This window comes from Enoplosus armatus, chromosome 9 (assembly GCF_043641665.1).
Source record: "Enoplosus armatus isolate fEnoArm2 chromosome 9, fEnoArm2.hap1, whole genome shotgun sequence".
Classification (NCBI taxonomy): Eukaryota; Metazoa; Chordata; class Actinopteri; order Centrarchiformes; family Enoplosidae; genus Enoplosus; species Enoplosus armatus.
Genome location: NC_092188.1, coordinates 22,014,022 through 22,028,063, shown reverse-complemented (window position 1 = coordinate 22,028,063; position 14,042 = coordinate 22,014,022). Strand labels below are relative to the sequence as shown.

Below are 14,042 nucleotides of genomic sequence, written 5' to 3'. Positions count from 1 at the left end.
AGCCATAATGTTGGTGCTGGAGGTTCAATTATTACTCGTATGATTTTACACAGCAGAAGGTGACAGTAATTATCCACAGTTCATCTGTCAAGTGCAGTATGGGTATTTTATTAGCGTATGTTCAAACCAAACTTTTTCAATGCAGTGGCATTTCTAAAACGGATGGACGCTTTTTAAACATAATAGAGGGCCACCAACATAAATACTCTCCAGCGTCATTAACACGGATACAGAGGGATGTAAAATAAGCCAAAAATGAATTCATTTCCCAAACCCAGTTGATGAAAGGCTGAACTAAACTAAACTAAAACCAAGGCTGGCAATCAGTTACAGTACTTAACTGATCCCTTTGTGGAGTGTCCCTCTGACAAAAGGCATTGATGCAAGAAAAAAATACAAAAACAACCAGTCCTTTTCAGCTGAAACAATGAGGATGTCTCTTCCCAGAGTAGAATATGCACAACTAAAAAATATCTTTTCAACAGCAGCAGCAGGTAGCTTGTAGTCTTGCCCCATGTATGCCATTAAGTCTTTAACACAATTATCAAGAAACAGGGATCACTTAGGGAATGAAGCATCATGCGACTTGATGACATGATTTCCTGCCTCTGCAGGACAGATGTAGTATTGATCTTTCTCCAATAACCAAGAATTCAGTGCTTTTTGGTTCTGCATAGGCTCCGATGTTTCAATCAGACCTCTATGTTGATTTTAGCAAAGCGGTAGTGCAGGGAGGTCGGGTTGCGCAGCAGCAACGTTCCTCTGTGTTCCATCGGCTGGTTGAAGAGGGTGTGGAGGAGGCCGGCAACGCTGGCAAACCCCAGAGCCTCCCCACAGCCTGCAGACAGGGAGAAGTCGCCCTGAGTGACCCAGCCTAGAGTCACCCGGGAGCAGTGGGAGGTGACACTCGGCAGAGGATCCGGCCACAACCCGAAGACGAGGTCCGAGGAAGACTGGGAGGATGATTTGGGGGCTTCAGACGTGGTGGGGTTTGGTTCAGAGGCAGAGGGGAGGTCTGACCTGTTGCCCTCAGTCTCACCAGAAGGCAAAGAGGAGGTAGCAGCTTTCTTGGGCCCACGCTTTCTACGTTTAATCCTGCTTTTAAAGTGGTCTCTGTGCGGGGGCTCGTGAGGGCCGCTGCTGCCGGGCCCTTTGCTCAGCAGCTGTAGGTCCTCTGCGGTTGGCACACAGAGCATGGCGTGGAGCTCCGGTTTGCCCTTGGACAGCAGTGACAGACGCACCCACGCCAGACTCATCCCATGCGCCGTGAGAAACGATGTCACAGCTGAACGGTCGAGAGGTGGCACCGCCCCGACACGGCACGGCCTTTGACCTTTAGATGTCGTGGGTCTGCACCAACCAGAGAGCAGCCTCAAAGACTTTCTGTTCCTAGGAAGCATAAAAACAACAAATATCCATGTATAACACGTGATTAATATTCAGAGGAAAAGTTGCATTTTCATTGGCCCCATTAAGCACCCTGAGAGACATAAAATTCGGTCGAAGAACATTTTTTAATTTCTAATGCTGAAAACAAAAAGGCAGCCAATGGACAGCGAAAATCAATCCAATTTTTTTCTCATAAAGTCCGTCGTTACTCAAAGCTTGTGTGATGGTTTTATGAGGATGGATGCAACTCTTCCCCTCTACTAATCTCTGTGATGTATTGCAGCAATTTAAGGCTGGATGTACTTTGGGTATTCTCATCAGGGACATTATGATGAAAGGGAGGTAGACTGGAGAAGCACCATGCATCACACCTGTCAAAAGCTGCGCCAAGGTCTCTTAATAAAAAATTGAAAAGGAAAAAGTGATGATTGGAGCCCAAAGCCCCCAAAAACAGTGCACATTTCTGCTCAAGGGACCTTTAAAAGTCAACTGCATTAATATTGTTAGAAGTGTGATTTAGATGTGCAGGATGTTAAATATCTGAAGGGAACTTGGCGTAAACCTGCAGAGTGTGTGTGTGTGTGTGTTTCGAGTCAATACTGATATGAGTTTATTTTCACAATAAGATAAGGGAGAGGATAAAAAAAACAAACCTTCAGTATAAATCACAAACATGAATATAATAGTAAAGAGAAACATTTACCTCAGCACAGTGACACGGCTCTGAGGCTTTGTTCCTTCGACATCTCCATGTGATGCCATCTCCTCCTCCATCACTGTGTCAGCCTCTGTTGTGGTTTGGGCCTGGCCGTCTCTTTTCCTCTCCTCTCCTCCTCCCCCTCCCCTCGAGATAAGCTCCCACTCCTCGGTCAGCTGTTGCCACGGGCAACGGAACGGAGCCAGACAGCCATGTTTGATGTAATTGGTCCTTTTGGCGGGCGGACGCCTACAGAACAGGTCAGAAGGTCAAACCCTTGTCAAACTGTCGGGGGCAACCCTGCCAATTTATGTAACAAATCATGACTGCTGAGCAGCGGAGAGTAGGGGAAGAGCAGCATGCAGCCTTATTACCATCTCATCTGCATGGTGGGAAAGATCTGCATAATGGAAATTAACTGGGGTCAGAGCTTTGGAGTGCTTCCCTCTATTAAAACCTCTAATCCACTGACATTCTCACCACTTACTTAGGCTGTAAGCTAGTGAATATTATCTTTTCCCAGCAGCTGATTATACAGTCATACAGCAACAGACCACTACAAAGCATCTTTAGTTCCAACACGGCGTCATTATCACCTTACTTTGTTTATTTAACTGAAAACATTTTCTTCAGTTTAGTTCAGTTCAGTTTAAGTTTGCCAATGGTTGATTAAAATATATTGTTGAAATTTGTCCATCAGTAAAATGGACCTTAAGGATTCTGGGCAAGTTCTTCAGATTCTGTTTTCTATCAGCAGGCTGACACACTAGTTATGTGCCAAAATGACATTACAAGATACACAAACGCTTTGGCAGCACAAGATGTCCCCACTGAAAACAGTCTTTTACCATGTTGCTGATAATAAATGATAATCACACGCAACATTACTATTTTGGGTTCCTTTCCCGCTCAGTCTCCAGCTGACCTTTTGAACTTGCACAGGAGCTCTGCCTCCTGCTCCTCCTGGAAGCGGGCGCCTGCGGGGCAGTCTGGGTAATCATGGGGGAAGTGGGGGGCTCCTTTATTCTGAGAGTGTTTCAGGCTCATGTTCAGCCCTCCGACGCGAACTCCTCTGTACACCTAGCAGAGGCAAAAAGAGAGTAAACACTGGATTTTAGAGAACCAGACATATAAAGCGAAACCAGAGGGCTTCCAGTCTGCCTTGAAATTTCAAGGTACATTTAACATTTTTACAGTGCCTGTCCAAACAAAATGGGACTGCCCCAAAACATGGATGAGGCAACCAAATAATGAAAACATCTTTCAGAGCTTCCCATACTGACATCCACTGTATTATACACGATATACATGCAGCCTCACAGCACCCTCAGTGAAATACCAGCATACCTTCATATTTTTAGTCTGATAAAATCCAAGTAGGTCTCATTACTCAACCTGATATTATAAGTGATGTGTATGTCTAGCCAGTATTAGAATATGTGAAATTGAGCGGATATTTTAACAGCGTTTAAAGCACAGTTAAACCAATCTACTGTGGGGGAAAACATACTGTTCTAAAACCAGTACTTCCTGGCTAAAGTGAAAAGATAATAACTTGAATTCCAACCAGATAAAAGGTGCTGTCCATGCTACCTACCAGTGGGACCCAGAGGGCCATGCCCCAGCCTTTAGGAAGCAGCAGGTCCCATCCAGCACCCCAGGAGCTCATCTCGTGGCCCACCTGCTTGCCAGGCTGGTGAACCAGCAGGATGGGGACTCGGCCCTGCAGGGGAGTGGGGCTCAGCCTGGAGCCCGGCACCAGCACCTCACTTCTCATACGGTTCAGCTCCTGCAGGCAATACACAGAAGGATGTAAGAGCAACATCTAAGCTTATCTGTGCTTTCAGAAATAGAGATGTTAGCGGAAGACGTAGAATAAAGCATTAAGAGAGCAAATAAGGCACCTACATTTAAAGTACTAAGTAATAAATAATCACGATTAACAGTACAACATTTCTGGTAGTAAGAAAATGATAAACTACCTGCTCTGATATCTTGTTATCGGTGACGTTGTCCCGGACAGACTGCTCCCACAGGTAACTCTGACAGCAGAGTTCTGGTACTCCTCGCAACATCAGCTCCTTCCTCTTCTCCTCGTCCACCTCTGAAACAAGCACGCACACGCACACACACACACACACACACACACACACACACACACACACACACACACACACACACACACACACACACGGCATGCTCCTGTATGACCAGCATCACTAGTGTCGGGAGAGATATATGAAGCTCTCTGCGTCTGATTTACAACCCAATATCTAAATGAGCAGCAATAAAAACACATTCAGCTGTGGAAACAGGAACATGCTGTAACAGTCCCTCATTTACATATCATGCACCTTCATTTACGTAGTCGTGGTGACTCTAAGCCTGACTGGATGTTTTGGCGCAGCAAACCCTAAACCCTAAATACAATACAGACTGAAACACAGCAAAACATCAGCCACGTTTACTGGCTTTCACAATGGGAGACTAAATATTAAATAGGGTTAAAAAATGCTGCTTTCTCACAGAGCATTACATACACAATACTGTCTTATATCGCCATTAAGGTATATGTTTAAGTTTGAATTCTCTTTGGCCTCATGTTATTGTAAACTAGAAATGTGCAAATAGAGAGAAACTCAAATCAGAATACAGCAAAAGGCTGTGGTTGAAACCAACCCCTGCTCTTTTCAGTATAGCCAGTGAATCAGCTGTCGTCTGTCACTGAGGGTGTGTTTGGAGGACAGGATCCTGCCAGGATTTGAACCTGGAACATCTGCATGGCCAGGCAGAGGCCCCCCAGGGCACAGAACCAGATGTGTACTCTCTGAAACAACCTCAGGACCAGAAACAACAGGCTGATTTTGTGCTATAGCTATGTCTTATTTAATGGTCAGTAGTTTTCTGCCGCCATATACGAGAAACGGAACACTACTTCTGGACACTGTCAGTCCACATTAGGAAACTGCTTCTGATATGATAACTGGGGAAATAATCTGTGATTTTCATGCCCTTTTAACGGTGTGTATCTGTAAAGTAACTGTCCACACTCCTCTGCTATCTGTCTGGTAGGTCAGATTTTACCTTGTGCCTGCTTTACACAGGGCAAAGCTTTAACCTTCTTTGTTGGTAAAGTCAGCCTGGGGTCATCTACAGTCAGACCCAGTACTGTGCCTGGTGGGAGCTCTCCAGTCGAATAGACACCTGGATGAATTACACAGTCATGGTTAAACAAACACACACACACACACACACACACACCAAGATGACAAAAAGTAAGGACCAGGTAACAAAAAAAACCATTCACATTGAGAATAAAACAACTACAACAGACCCTTCAGTATGTGAAAGACATCAGCTTGGTGTTGATGCAGATTCATCTTGCTCGTGTCTTTGCAGTGCTCAGGCCACCAGAGGGGAGAGGGCTGGGACTTGTTCATTTCCTTAAAGCAAACATAAATAAATAAATAAATAAATAAAACACAGTTCTTAAGTATGAAATGCAAATATACTCCAGAGGCTCTCCGCTTTTAATGCCACTATCAACATAATGCTTACATCACAGTCTGTAGCTGCTTCCAAGGTTTCCGCCAGAACAGAGTGGGACTGCGGTCCAATCAGGCGATAGCGTACAATCTCCATTGTGAGATCACTGCAACAGATCCACGAGTGAAAGACAGACATTTTAAATAAAATAAATTCCCATCACAATTTGGAGTGAAAACGATTCATCCAAATTTTTTTTAAATTTTGCATCTCAGTGAAACTCTACACTAACTTCATAACTATTCCAGTCGAGCTGGACTTCCAGGTAACTGGGGTGGTGGGAGATCTGGTTCCGTCTCCCAGGATTTTCTTGGCAGGAGGTCCACAGGCATCCTTACAGGTGCGCTTTCTCTTGGTTCCAGTTATCTGCTTGGCCTGAGGGGTCTTTTCAGGCGGCTTTGGCTTTGGTTCTAGGGTGGGGACAACCTCAGCAGGTGTCACCACTGGAGCAACTGGAGGACGTACAGCCTCAGAACACTGGCACACAGTTTGTAACTCGAGGAGAAGGTCCTGCAAGGAGCACACAGTTACTGGAGTTAACAGCCTTGCTGACATTGACTCTCCATTCTCTATCATATCTATTAGAATCTAACCTTTCAACACAAAATTCATTTTCATTTTTTTGTCAGAATACTATGTTTTCTGTTTTCAATTTTCATATTCAATGCAAAGGCTTTTACATTAGTCAACAATAACCCTTTGGACCCCTAAAACCCACCGTACCTGTTTAATAGTGGGATGAGCCCAAATCCACAGCTGCCTGTGGTCCGAGCCCTGAGTACGGGGTCTCCAGAGGAAGGTGACAGGGCCCAGGGGCTGCGAGGGGTACTGTCCCGCTCTGTACACCACCACACTGCCCTGTCTTCGCCCTGATAGACACAGTGCTGCAGCAAATGTAGGACCTGGAAACGCACAGCACATGCATATTACTCCAGTTATTCTAACTAAACTTGGAACTTATAACTTTTAGCACTCAAATTAAAAGCAGAGCTGAACTTTCCAAACTTTTTGGAATCAAGTGCTGATCTACTTATCTTTGATCAGACTGTGTGGTTCTTAAACAGCGCACAGATCACCACTCAAAACTCACAGAGAAAGGATTCATGGAGAAAAATAAGTCCACATTCTCAGTATTTTTGAGCTCTTGGTGAATAAAGACAAAATGTATGTATTTGTGGTCGGGGTAGGATGTATTCTCACCGGCCTCCTTGCTGGTCAGCTGTGACAGAGAAGCCAGCAGCTTGTCTTCCTCTCCCTGTAGCTCTAGGCAGCAGTAGTACGAAAGGTCCTGTGTCGAAAAAAACAAAAAATCATCACGCTTATTTTACTAGCATTGAAATCGCTTGAGCCTACTTTTGTTGCAAAAATAAAACACAACACACGTCATCCAAGTCAGTGATGGTTACCTGCAGGAGGCAGTGGCTGCTCATTGCCCTGTAACAAGGCCGGTAGCATTTGTATGTGGGTCTGTCCCCAAGGCAGTAGCCCCACTTTTTAACCATGTGGAAGCGCTTGGCGTGCCAAATGTGCGTTTCCAGCCACACGTTCTTCCTCTGGCGGCGGTTGAACTCCAGCAGCAGATTTCCATGGCGCCTGCGAGCCTTGCGGCTCTTGTTCTTTGCCTGTTCCTTCTTCTTCTTTGAGCCGGCCTGGAGGCTCTTCTCCCGCTGGAGGAAGGACGGAAACGGAAATGTCAGTAAATATGTCAGACGTGCACAGAGAAGGCTTATTGAAACAGGCCCCCAAGCGTTAAGTGGGACATTAAGATGACAATCTAGATTAACATTCTGGACTTAACCATTCTGTTGGCCACGTCTCTCAGTCTACGAGGGAGCCGCTTGGTGTTGTGGCTCATGGCCCGTCTCCTCATGTGTTTGGGCAGGGCTCCGAAGACGTGGCAGCTGCCCGTTGTCACGGTGACGGCTTTCAACATGGTGCGCACCTCTGCCGCCCTCGCCCTGGCAAAAGGTCCAGCTGTGTAGGGGTGGGAGCGAGGGAGAAGGGTTGAGGTGCTGAATTTTAAACGTCATCAATCTGACTGGAGATGCTGCATATGCAGTACCAAAGCTAACTCATGATCAGTTTCTTCCTTTTTACGTCCCAAGTTGGTCTAAACTCAATGCTTACTTTAAGGCCGACAGCAAATCTGCACCACATAAAAGCAATGGATGTAAAAAATAAAATCTGATCATTTAATAAATGATGAAAGATGGATCTCTGGGTAGTGAAGTCGTTATGGGACCCTTCAATACAAAAAACAGCTCATTTAGAGTATGCAGTACAGAGTGAATTTGTAGGAGGGGGACAATGGCTTTACCAGAGATGTATTTGGGCATATCCTTGGCGTAGCTTCCACCATCTTTCTGGTGCCCACTGACCCATCCGCCCTGTTGGTGAGGCTTCTTTGGATTTTCTGATGGACGGACGTCAGATGGACCATCATCACCACCTCCACCTTTGGGAAGATCATTATTTTGTCATTTCAGGGACACCACAGGTAAAGATGAGAGCGCGTCCGAGGCTGGATTACCAACCAGGCAACTGTCCTGGGGACCCTCAGACCCTCAGACCCCCAGGTCTGGATACATTGAAGACAGGGCTGACAGGGGAAGAGCACGTGTGTGTTATTGTTGCCAGGGGTAAGGGATGGTGTCAGAGAGGGTGCAGGCTGAAACCTGCTGACCATGCAGCAGCAAAAAGAGACGTGAAGAGGGCGTATACAGTGTCACTAGAAGACAGGCAGGGACATATTGCACCATATCTGATCCATAGTGAAGGCATATTACCGGCTCCGTTCTGTGAGCTGCTCTCCTCATTCCGGGGAGAGGACGGATACTGCACACTGACGGGCTGGTTTTTCATCTTCCTCCCCCGCATCTTCACTTTAGCCGCAGACATTTTCTAAACCAAAACAAGAAGGCACGTTTCAGACACCGTGACAGTCTCGCTGGTTGCGAAACGGAAAGCTGACTCTCCAAACACCTAACATGACTTGCCAATATCTGCTATTGCTAACGTTAGCTACCTAAGCTACGTTACTCCACGGAAAGTGGAGCGTTTTTGCTTAAATGAACAAAAACACAAATACGTCACGTCTAAAAACTAACAGAGTAAAAAGTAGAGACTGGTTACACCGCATATGTTCACCTCTAGATTCCCCAGTATGCTTGTATGCCAGAAACTCTCTCTATTACCAGTTAGCTACCATGTGACTTTTCCACACGCTGGTTGACGTAGTGTTTGCTTCCGGATATGTGGTGTTCATGGGATGTGTAGTGTATCGGCGCAACGAAAAGTTTTAATGCCAAACAAACCCAATTTCTCCTGAAAACATATCGTCTTTTCTCGCGACCAGTTATGACTTTAGCATGCAATATTTCTGTATATCCGTACTGGTATGAAAAAAAATAAAAAATAAATATTTTTTGCGCGTCTATAACGTCATTTACAGTAAGGCAGCTGTCGATACGTCATCCGGTGCCCCTGCAGCTTTTCCTGCCCCTTGTCTCGCTGCTCTCTGTAACACCACTTGTTTCAGTCACATGGTTTGATTCAATCGAACTGGTTGATTACATATATTCCCAGCAAAATGGCCGCAGCAATCAGGAGGATTATCAGCACCACAAAAGCTCCCGCTGCCATCGGCCCGTACAGGTGAGGAGAGCTCTGAAGTCGGACCACCAGGCTGAAAGTTAGAGCTGGCACACAGCTGGCACACAGCAGCAGTCAAAACAACATGTATAGGCCATATGTTAACAGCGTAGGTGAGATGTTAAGAGAGTTATGGCTGTTGGTATTTGCCTCAACATGATCATACAGTTGTGTTTAATCGCACCGGGCTGACTGCATGAGATGAGCGTGCAGAAGCAAAGTACAGGTTTTTTGGATTGCCCTTTGAGCTTTGTGAACTATTGAAAGGCTAAACTATTAACAGCAAGCTGTGCGCATAATGTTGTGTTTTACATTCAGCATGTCAGTGGACCTTAAAGGGAAAACAATGACAAGTTGTCTAAATCCATATTTTGTCTGTGCAACAAGAGGTGTGTGTGTGTGTGTGTGTGTGTGTGTGTGTGTTTAAACACCTAGACTTGCAGTCATGGAGGTATAGTCAAGTAGAACAGGGATAATACCAAACTGCATGATCAGTAGCTTCTGCATTTACTGTCTGCTCCCCTCCTGTAGCTGTAAAGGACACTAGAAAGGACAAGAAGACGTCCCCCTTCTCTCTCTGAAAGCGTCAGTAACCCAGCCTTTAATCCCATGTAGATGACTCTTTGGTCCTGTTTGTGTGTCTCCCAGCCAAGCAGTGGTGGTAGATCGGACCATGTACATCTCAGGACAGCTCGGGATGGATCCTGCCAGTGGACAGTTGGTGGAAGGGGGTGTTCAGGCTCAGACCAGACAGGTGACCCTCCATGAAACACCCTCCCATTGTAAACCAGGAGCACTGCAAAATGGGAAACTATCCAAGATATTATTGAAGTTGTTCACTGTACTGATGAGTATGATGTGGTAATCTCTCACATCCAATCCATCAACAGGCAGCTACACTGGGAATAAATGCAGTACATCATTTGAATGTATTGTTGGACGTACATTAAATCGATCCCTGCTTTAGGAGCTTCATCTCCTCTCATTTTCTATCAACTTGCCTCACGAATGAGCCAATCAAAGTAAAAGACTAAAGAACACCTACGTTTGGAAATCTCTTTTTCCACAGGCTCTTGTGAACATGGGTGAAATCCTTAAAGCTGCGGCGTGTGGCTATGGGAATGGTGAGAAACACTTTACTCTCTGAAAAGTACTGCATTTTGAATCGATCGCCTTGAAGTTGACATGGAGGAGAATTCTTATATCACAGACATAAACATACATTTTGCCATTGTCCCCTGCAGTTGTCAAAACCACAGTGCTCTTGGCTGACATGAATGACTTTGCCAGGGTCAACGACGTTTACAAGCAGTGTAAGTATCATTGATTCACTTATCAAAAGGATTTTTGATTACTGCTAAGCCATGGTGAGAGAAAAAAAAGAACTTGTCATAACAGGCCTTTTTTGTGACAACTCGGGCAAAAGTTCATTATTTGCATCTTGTAATACAGACTTTGCCACTAGGTGTCACCACAACCCAGGGAACCTGCATTAACCCGGTGGACATACTGGTTAAAGAAGGCTAAATAGGTGATGTTTGACTTGGCTTGAAGCTGCCTCTGTGCATCGTGGTCTCATTCTTACCCAGAGTTAGGAGTGCTCATCTGTGGTTATATAGTCTTTATTCATTCGTTGGGAATGCCTTTTCATAAAATCATCAATCTCACTGGATTTGCCCCGGCACATCCTTTGTCATGTCTGTTAATTGTTACCCTTGAATTGGCCTCTTCGTATTGTAAATATGTCAAGAAAGATCCAGAGCAAATACACTGCGAGGCATGAAACAAATGCTGAGAAACTCAGCTGACTTTGTCACCACGCGGGTACGGGGGCTGCTGGCGTTTGCCGAGTCACTAATGCAGAGTGAAACCTGAGCTGCCGCCGCTGCCAGTGAATTAATCCTTTAACTAAATGTCAGACAACATGCCACATCTGATGCTCCGCAGATGGCGGACAAGTCCTTTAACTCTAATTACAAAGCCCACATGGGAGCCCAGAAATATTCAACATGGAGTTTCATTCAGAGTGGTCTTGTATCAACAAAAAGGAATGGTAACAGGAGCACCTGTACACTCATTGATGCTATTAGAGGGGAGAAAGGAGGATGTGTTAGATGTGTTTTTAAAAAATCTGATTCCAGGCACTAAAGTGGATGGTTAAGAATAAAAATCCCTCAATGAATATGGTCTAACTGTGGGTAAAAATACACCTACTGGCACAATTGCCTTCCGCAGAGTGAGTATCACTGGTGTTTTCATTTATTTGGGCCAATTAGACTGGTGGAGCCATACTGGAATTACAAGATGTCACCTATGTTCTCCCTCCCTAACAGGTTCCACAAAACTAATAGGAGGAGCAAAGACATGCCCTCAGTCTTATGAAGAGGTCTAATCAAGCAAAATAAGTGAAGACACGTGTGGGCCTTTAAGCACTTATTGCTGTGGCTTTATTGCACCACATTTCCCAGAGATCTCTTGCCCGTTGTGCGTCCAATAATGAGGTTGTTACCAACTACCCTATAATCTTGAATAGTATGTTATTATATAATAAGTGCAACAGTATACTGTGTTTTCAGGAAAATCAATCACTTTTCTGTTGTGTTGTGAGCAGGAAACGATGGAATACTGTGCGTGTATCAGTAAAACTTAAACTTCAGACAGCTTTAGCCAGTTAACATTCACAAAGAGAAAGCAAAATGTCTCCCCGTAGATTCAGTATGTTGATTTTGTATTTTGTCTGTTCACACATGCTGTTAGTGTTGCCCCCAAAACACATTTCCTCTGTACAAGAGGATTTCTCTTAATGAAAACCCACCTGACACTCAATGTTAAGACCCCTTCATCAGGGTCATGAGAAAAAAACACATGACATTACATTTAAATAGGGTAGGTATGAAGCACAACCAATCGTATACATCCACACAGATATCAGCCAATGGGGCAACGACACAGATGGGCTGGGCGTATGGTCACGTGACTTAAGGCCGATCACATCCCCAGACTGGCAGAGAGGCAAAGGGAGTGCCCAATAAAAGACACAGGTGACACCACCATAAAAGTCACATAACACACATGGTGGTGGTTTTTGTGATGTATCTTGTTGCTCTTTCTATGTCTCCCTCTTGTTAAGAGTATTTGAAGTATGGTGTCTAAGAAGTATGCCACAGCAAACAGGCACATTTTGACTTTCTATGCACATTCCCCTTCCCCTCTGAGGAAGCACCACCCTCTAGTTACACTTTTCCTGTTTATGTACCAAATATGGTGTCACCTATGTGTCACTTATTGCCTTTTTTTTCCTTCTCCATGCACCTTGGAAGTAGCTGAAGTCGTGCCAGAGACCCTTACTCTGCTTCTACAGTTGTCAAACTTTGCCAAAGCTCAGCCACGTGTCTTGTTTCATTTAATATCAGTGTGCTTAAATATGTGTGTGTGTTGGTCACCTAATGCCATTAAATGTGCTGCTCTCTCTAGTCTTCAGCACCAACTACCCAGCCAGAGCTGCCTACCAGGTTGCTGCTCTTCCCAGAGTAAGTATTTCACGAAGACCTACACTCTGGATTTAAACTGAAAACTGTGTACCTTATGTTCTCTTTCCGTCGCTCTTTTTTTTTTTAGGGTGGGCTGGTTGAGATTGAAGCAGTTGCCGTGTTGGGCCCTCTGACCGATGCTTCCTAACAAAAACACCTATCAAACAATAAAAAGCTGGAAAAGCCCATGATCACTCAAACATATACAGTTTGTGCCTTGTTTTGTCGACCAGTCAAGAACTGATCAAACAAAATGTGCATCATATTTATATGTATCATATTTTGTAGGGCTCTAAGTGATTTAGCTCAGTGCACTTTCTCCTCTCTCATTAACATTGATGAGATGTGTTTGGAGAGAGCACTGCATTTAAAATTCCCCCCCTGCTCACATTTCACTCACAATAGCCGAAAAGTGTCTAAGCTTGTTTGCTCTTACTGAATTACTCTGCCGGCCACACCGGTGGCAGGGTATCCGCTCTCATCATGCCAGATGATGGACGATCAAATATAACTCAATTATAAATGTTCTCAGAGGACGTAAACCATCTCTCTCACTGTGCACATCTCAGAAAGTCTCCCTCACACTCTGGAACCATGTTTGTATAACTGGAATAGGTTAACACATGCCACGGTTTGAGTTATTAAAACGATCAGCTCCTTCTGTCTAAAGCGGTTGGTCAAGTCTTCATCGTTCAATTTGCATGTCGAGTAAGAAACGTTACGTTTTTTGAAGGTGATTGATCACTCTGATGCGCCAGGGTCACACACTGCGTTATGTGTATGCTACAGTATGAGCTCATTTTAAATGATGCGGGGGTCGCCGTCTGGGCATGTTCTGCACACATAATACCATTACTAATTTAAGTTGCCAGGGACCACTTTCCCATTTTTTCTGTGAGGGTGGTAGGACTGCACACAGCATAGAAAATCATAGCCAAGTGTAGCGTGTAGATATGTAGCTGTTTACCTGAAATTGTTCCCGAATGAACAGGCCTGAATGGGTTATGTTAATATCTGGCTTTAAACAGTTGTGAGACTACAGACCATATGATGAAACACAACTCTTTCCAAACGTCAGTCCTGTACCTTTGGATAGTGTAAGTGGCCTACTGTCACTCAGCACTGTGTAATGTATGCATCAGCCCTCTATGTTTGCATTTTTTATGTGCCCATGTATTTTTTGACATGAAATATGTATTGGGGTATTATAAACACGGTGGCTGCCCCAC

General features: G+C 44.7%; 2 protein-coding genes across 3 annotated transcripts; one reads left to right on the top strand and one right to left on the bottom strand.

Annotated features, from left to right (window-relative positions):
• Nucleotides 1–87: 87 nt before the first annotated feature.
• pop1 (POP1 homolog, ribonuclease P/MRP subunit) lies at nucleotides 88–8,536 on the bottom strand. The gene is made up of 15 exons (XM_070912052.1): nucleotides 8,380–8,536; nucleotides 7,950–8,081; nucleotides 7,431–7,606; nucleotides 7,039–7,299; nucleotides 6,833–6,920; nucleotides 6,356–6,534; nucleotides 5,865–6,142; nucleotides 5,645–5,738; nucleotides 5,421–5,529; nucleotides 5,171–5,290; nucleotides 4,069–4,190; nucleotides 3,684–3,875; nucleotides 3,012–3,166; nucleotides 2,093–2,335; nucleotides 88–1,389 (listed from the first exon to the last, which is right to left on the bottom strand). Exons 1-15 carry the CDS (start codon nucleotides 8,528–8,530, stop codon nucleotides 693–695), a joined length of 2,997 nt encoding a protein of 998 aa, XP_070768153.1. The 5' UTR covers nucleotides 8,531–8,536; the 3' UTR covers nucleotides 88–692.
• Nucleotides 8,537–9,148: 612 nt separating this feature from the next.
• Nucleotides 9,149–13,017, top strand: LOC139290190 (2-iminobutanoate/2-iminopropanoate deaminase-like). Of its 2 annotated transcripts, XR_011597532.1 has the most exons (7): nucleotides 9,149–9,286; nucleotides 9,932–10,037; nucleotides 10,353–10,407; nucleotides 10,528–10,596; nucleotides 12,209–12,324; nucleotides 12,758–12,813; nucleotides 12,902–13,017. XR_011597532.1 is itself a non-coding variant. In XM_070911884.1 (6 exons), exons 1-6 carry the CDS (start codon nucleotides 9,222–9,224, stop codon nucleotides 12,959–12,961), a joined length of 411 nt encoding a protein of 136 aa, XP_070767985.1. In that variant the 5' UTR covers nucleotides 9,149–9,221; the 3' UTR covers nucleotides 12,962–13,017. The 2 variants fall into 2 exon arrangements, 1 of the variants encoding a protein (XP_070767985.1); XM_070911884.1 differs by lacking the exon at nucleotides 12,209–12,324.
• The last annotated feature ends 1,025 nt before the right edge of the window (nucleotides 13,018–14,042 follow it).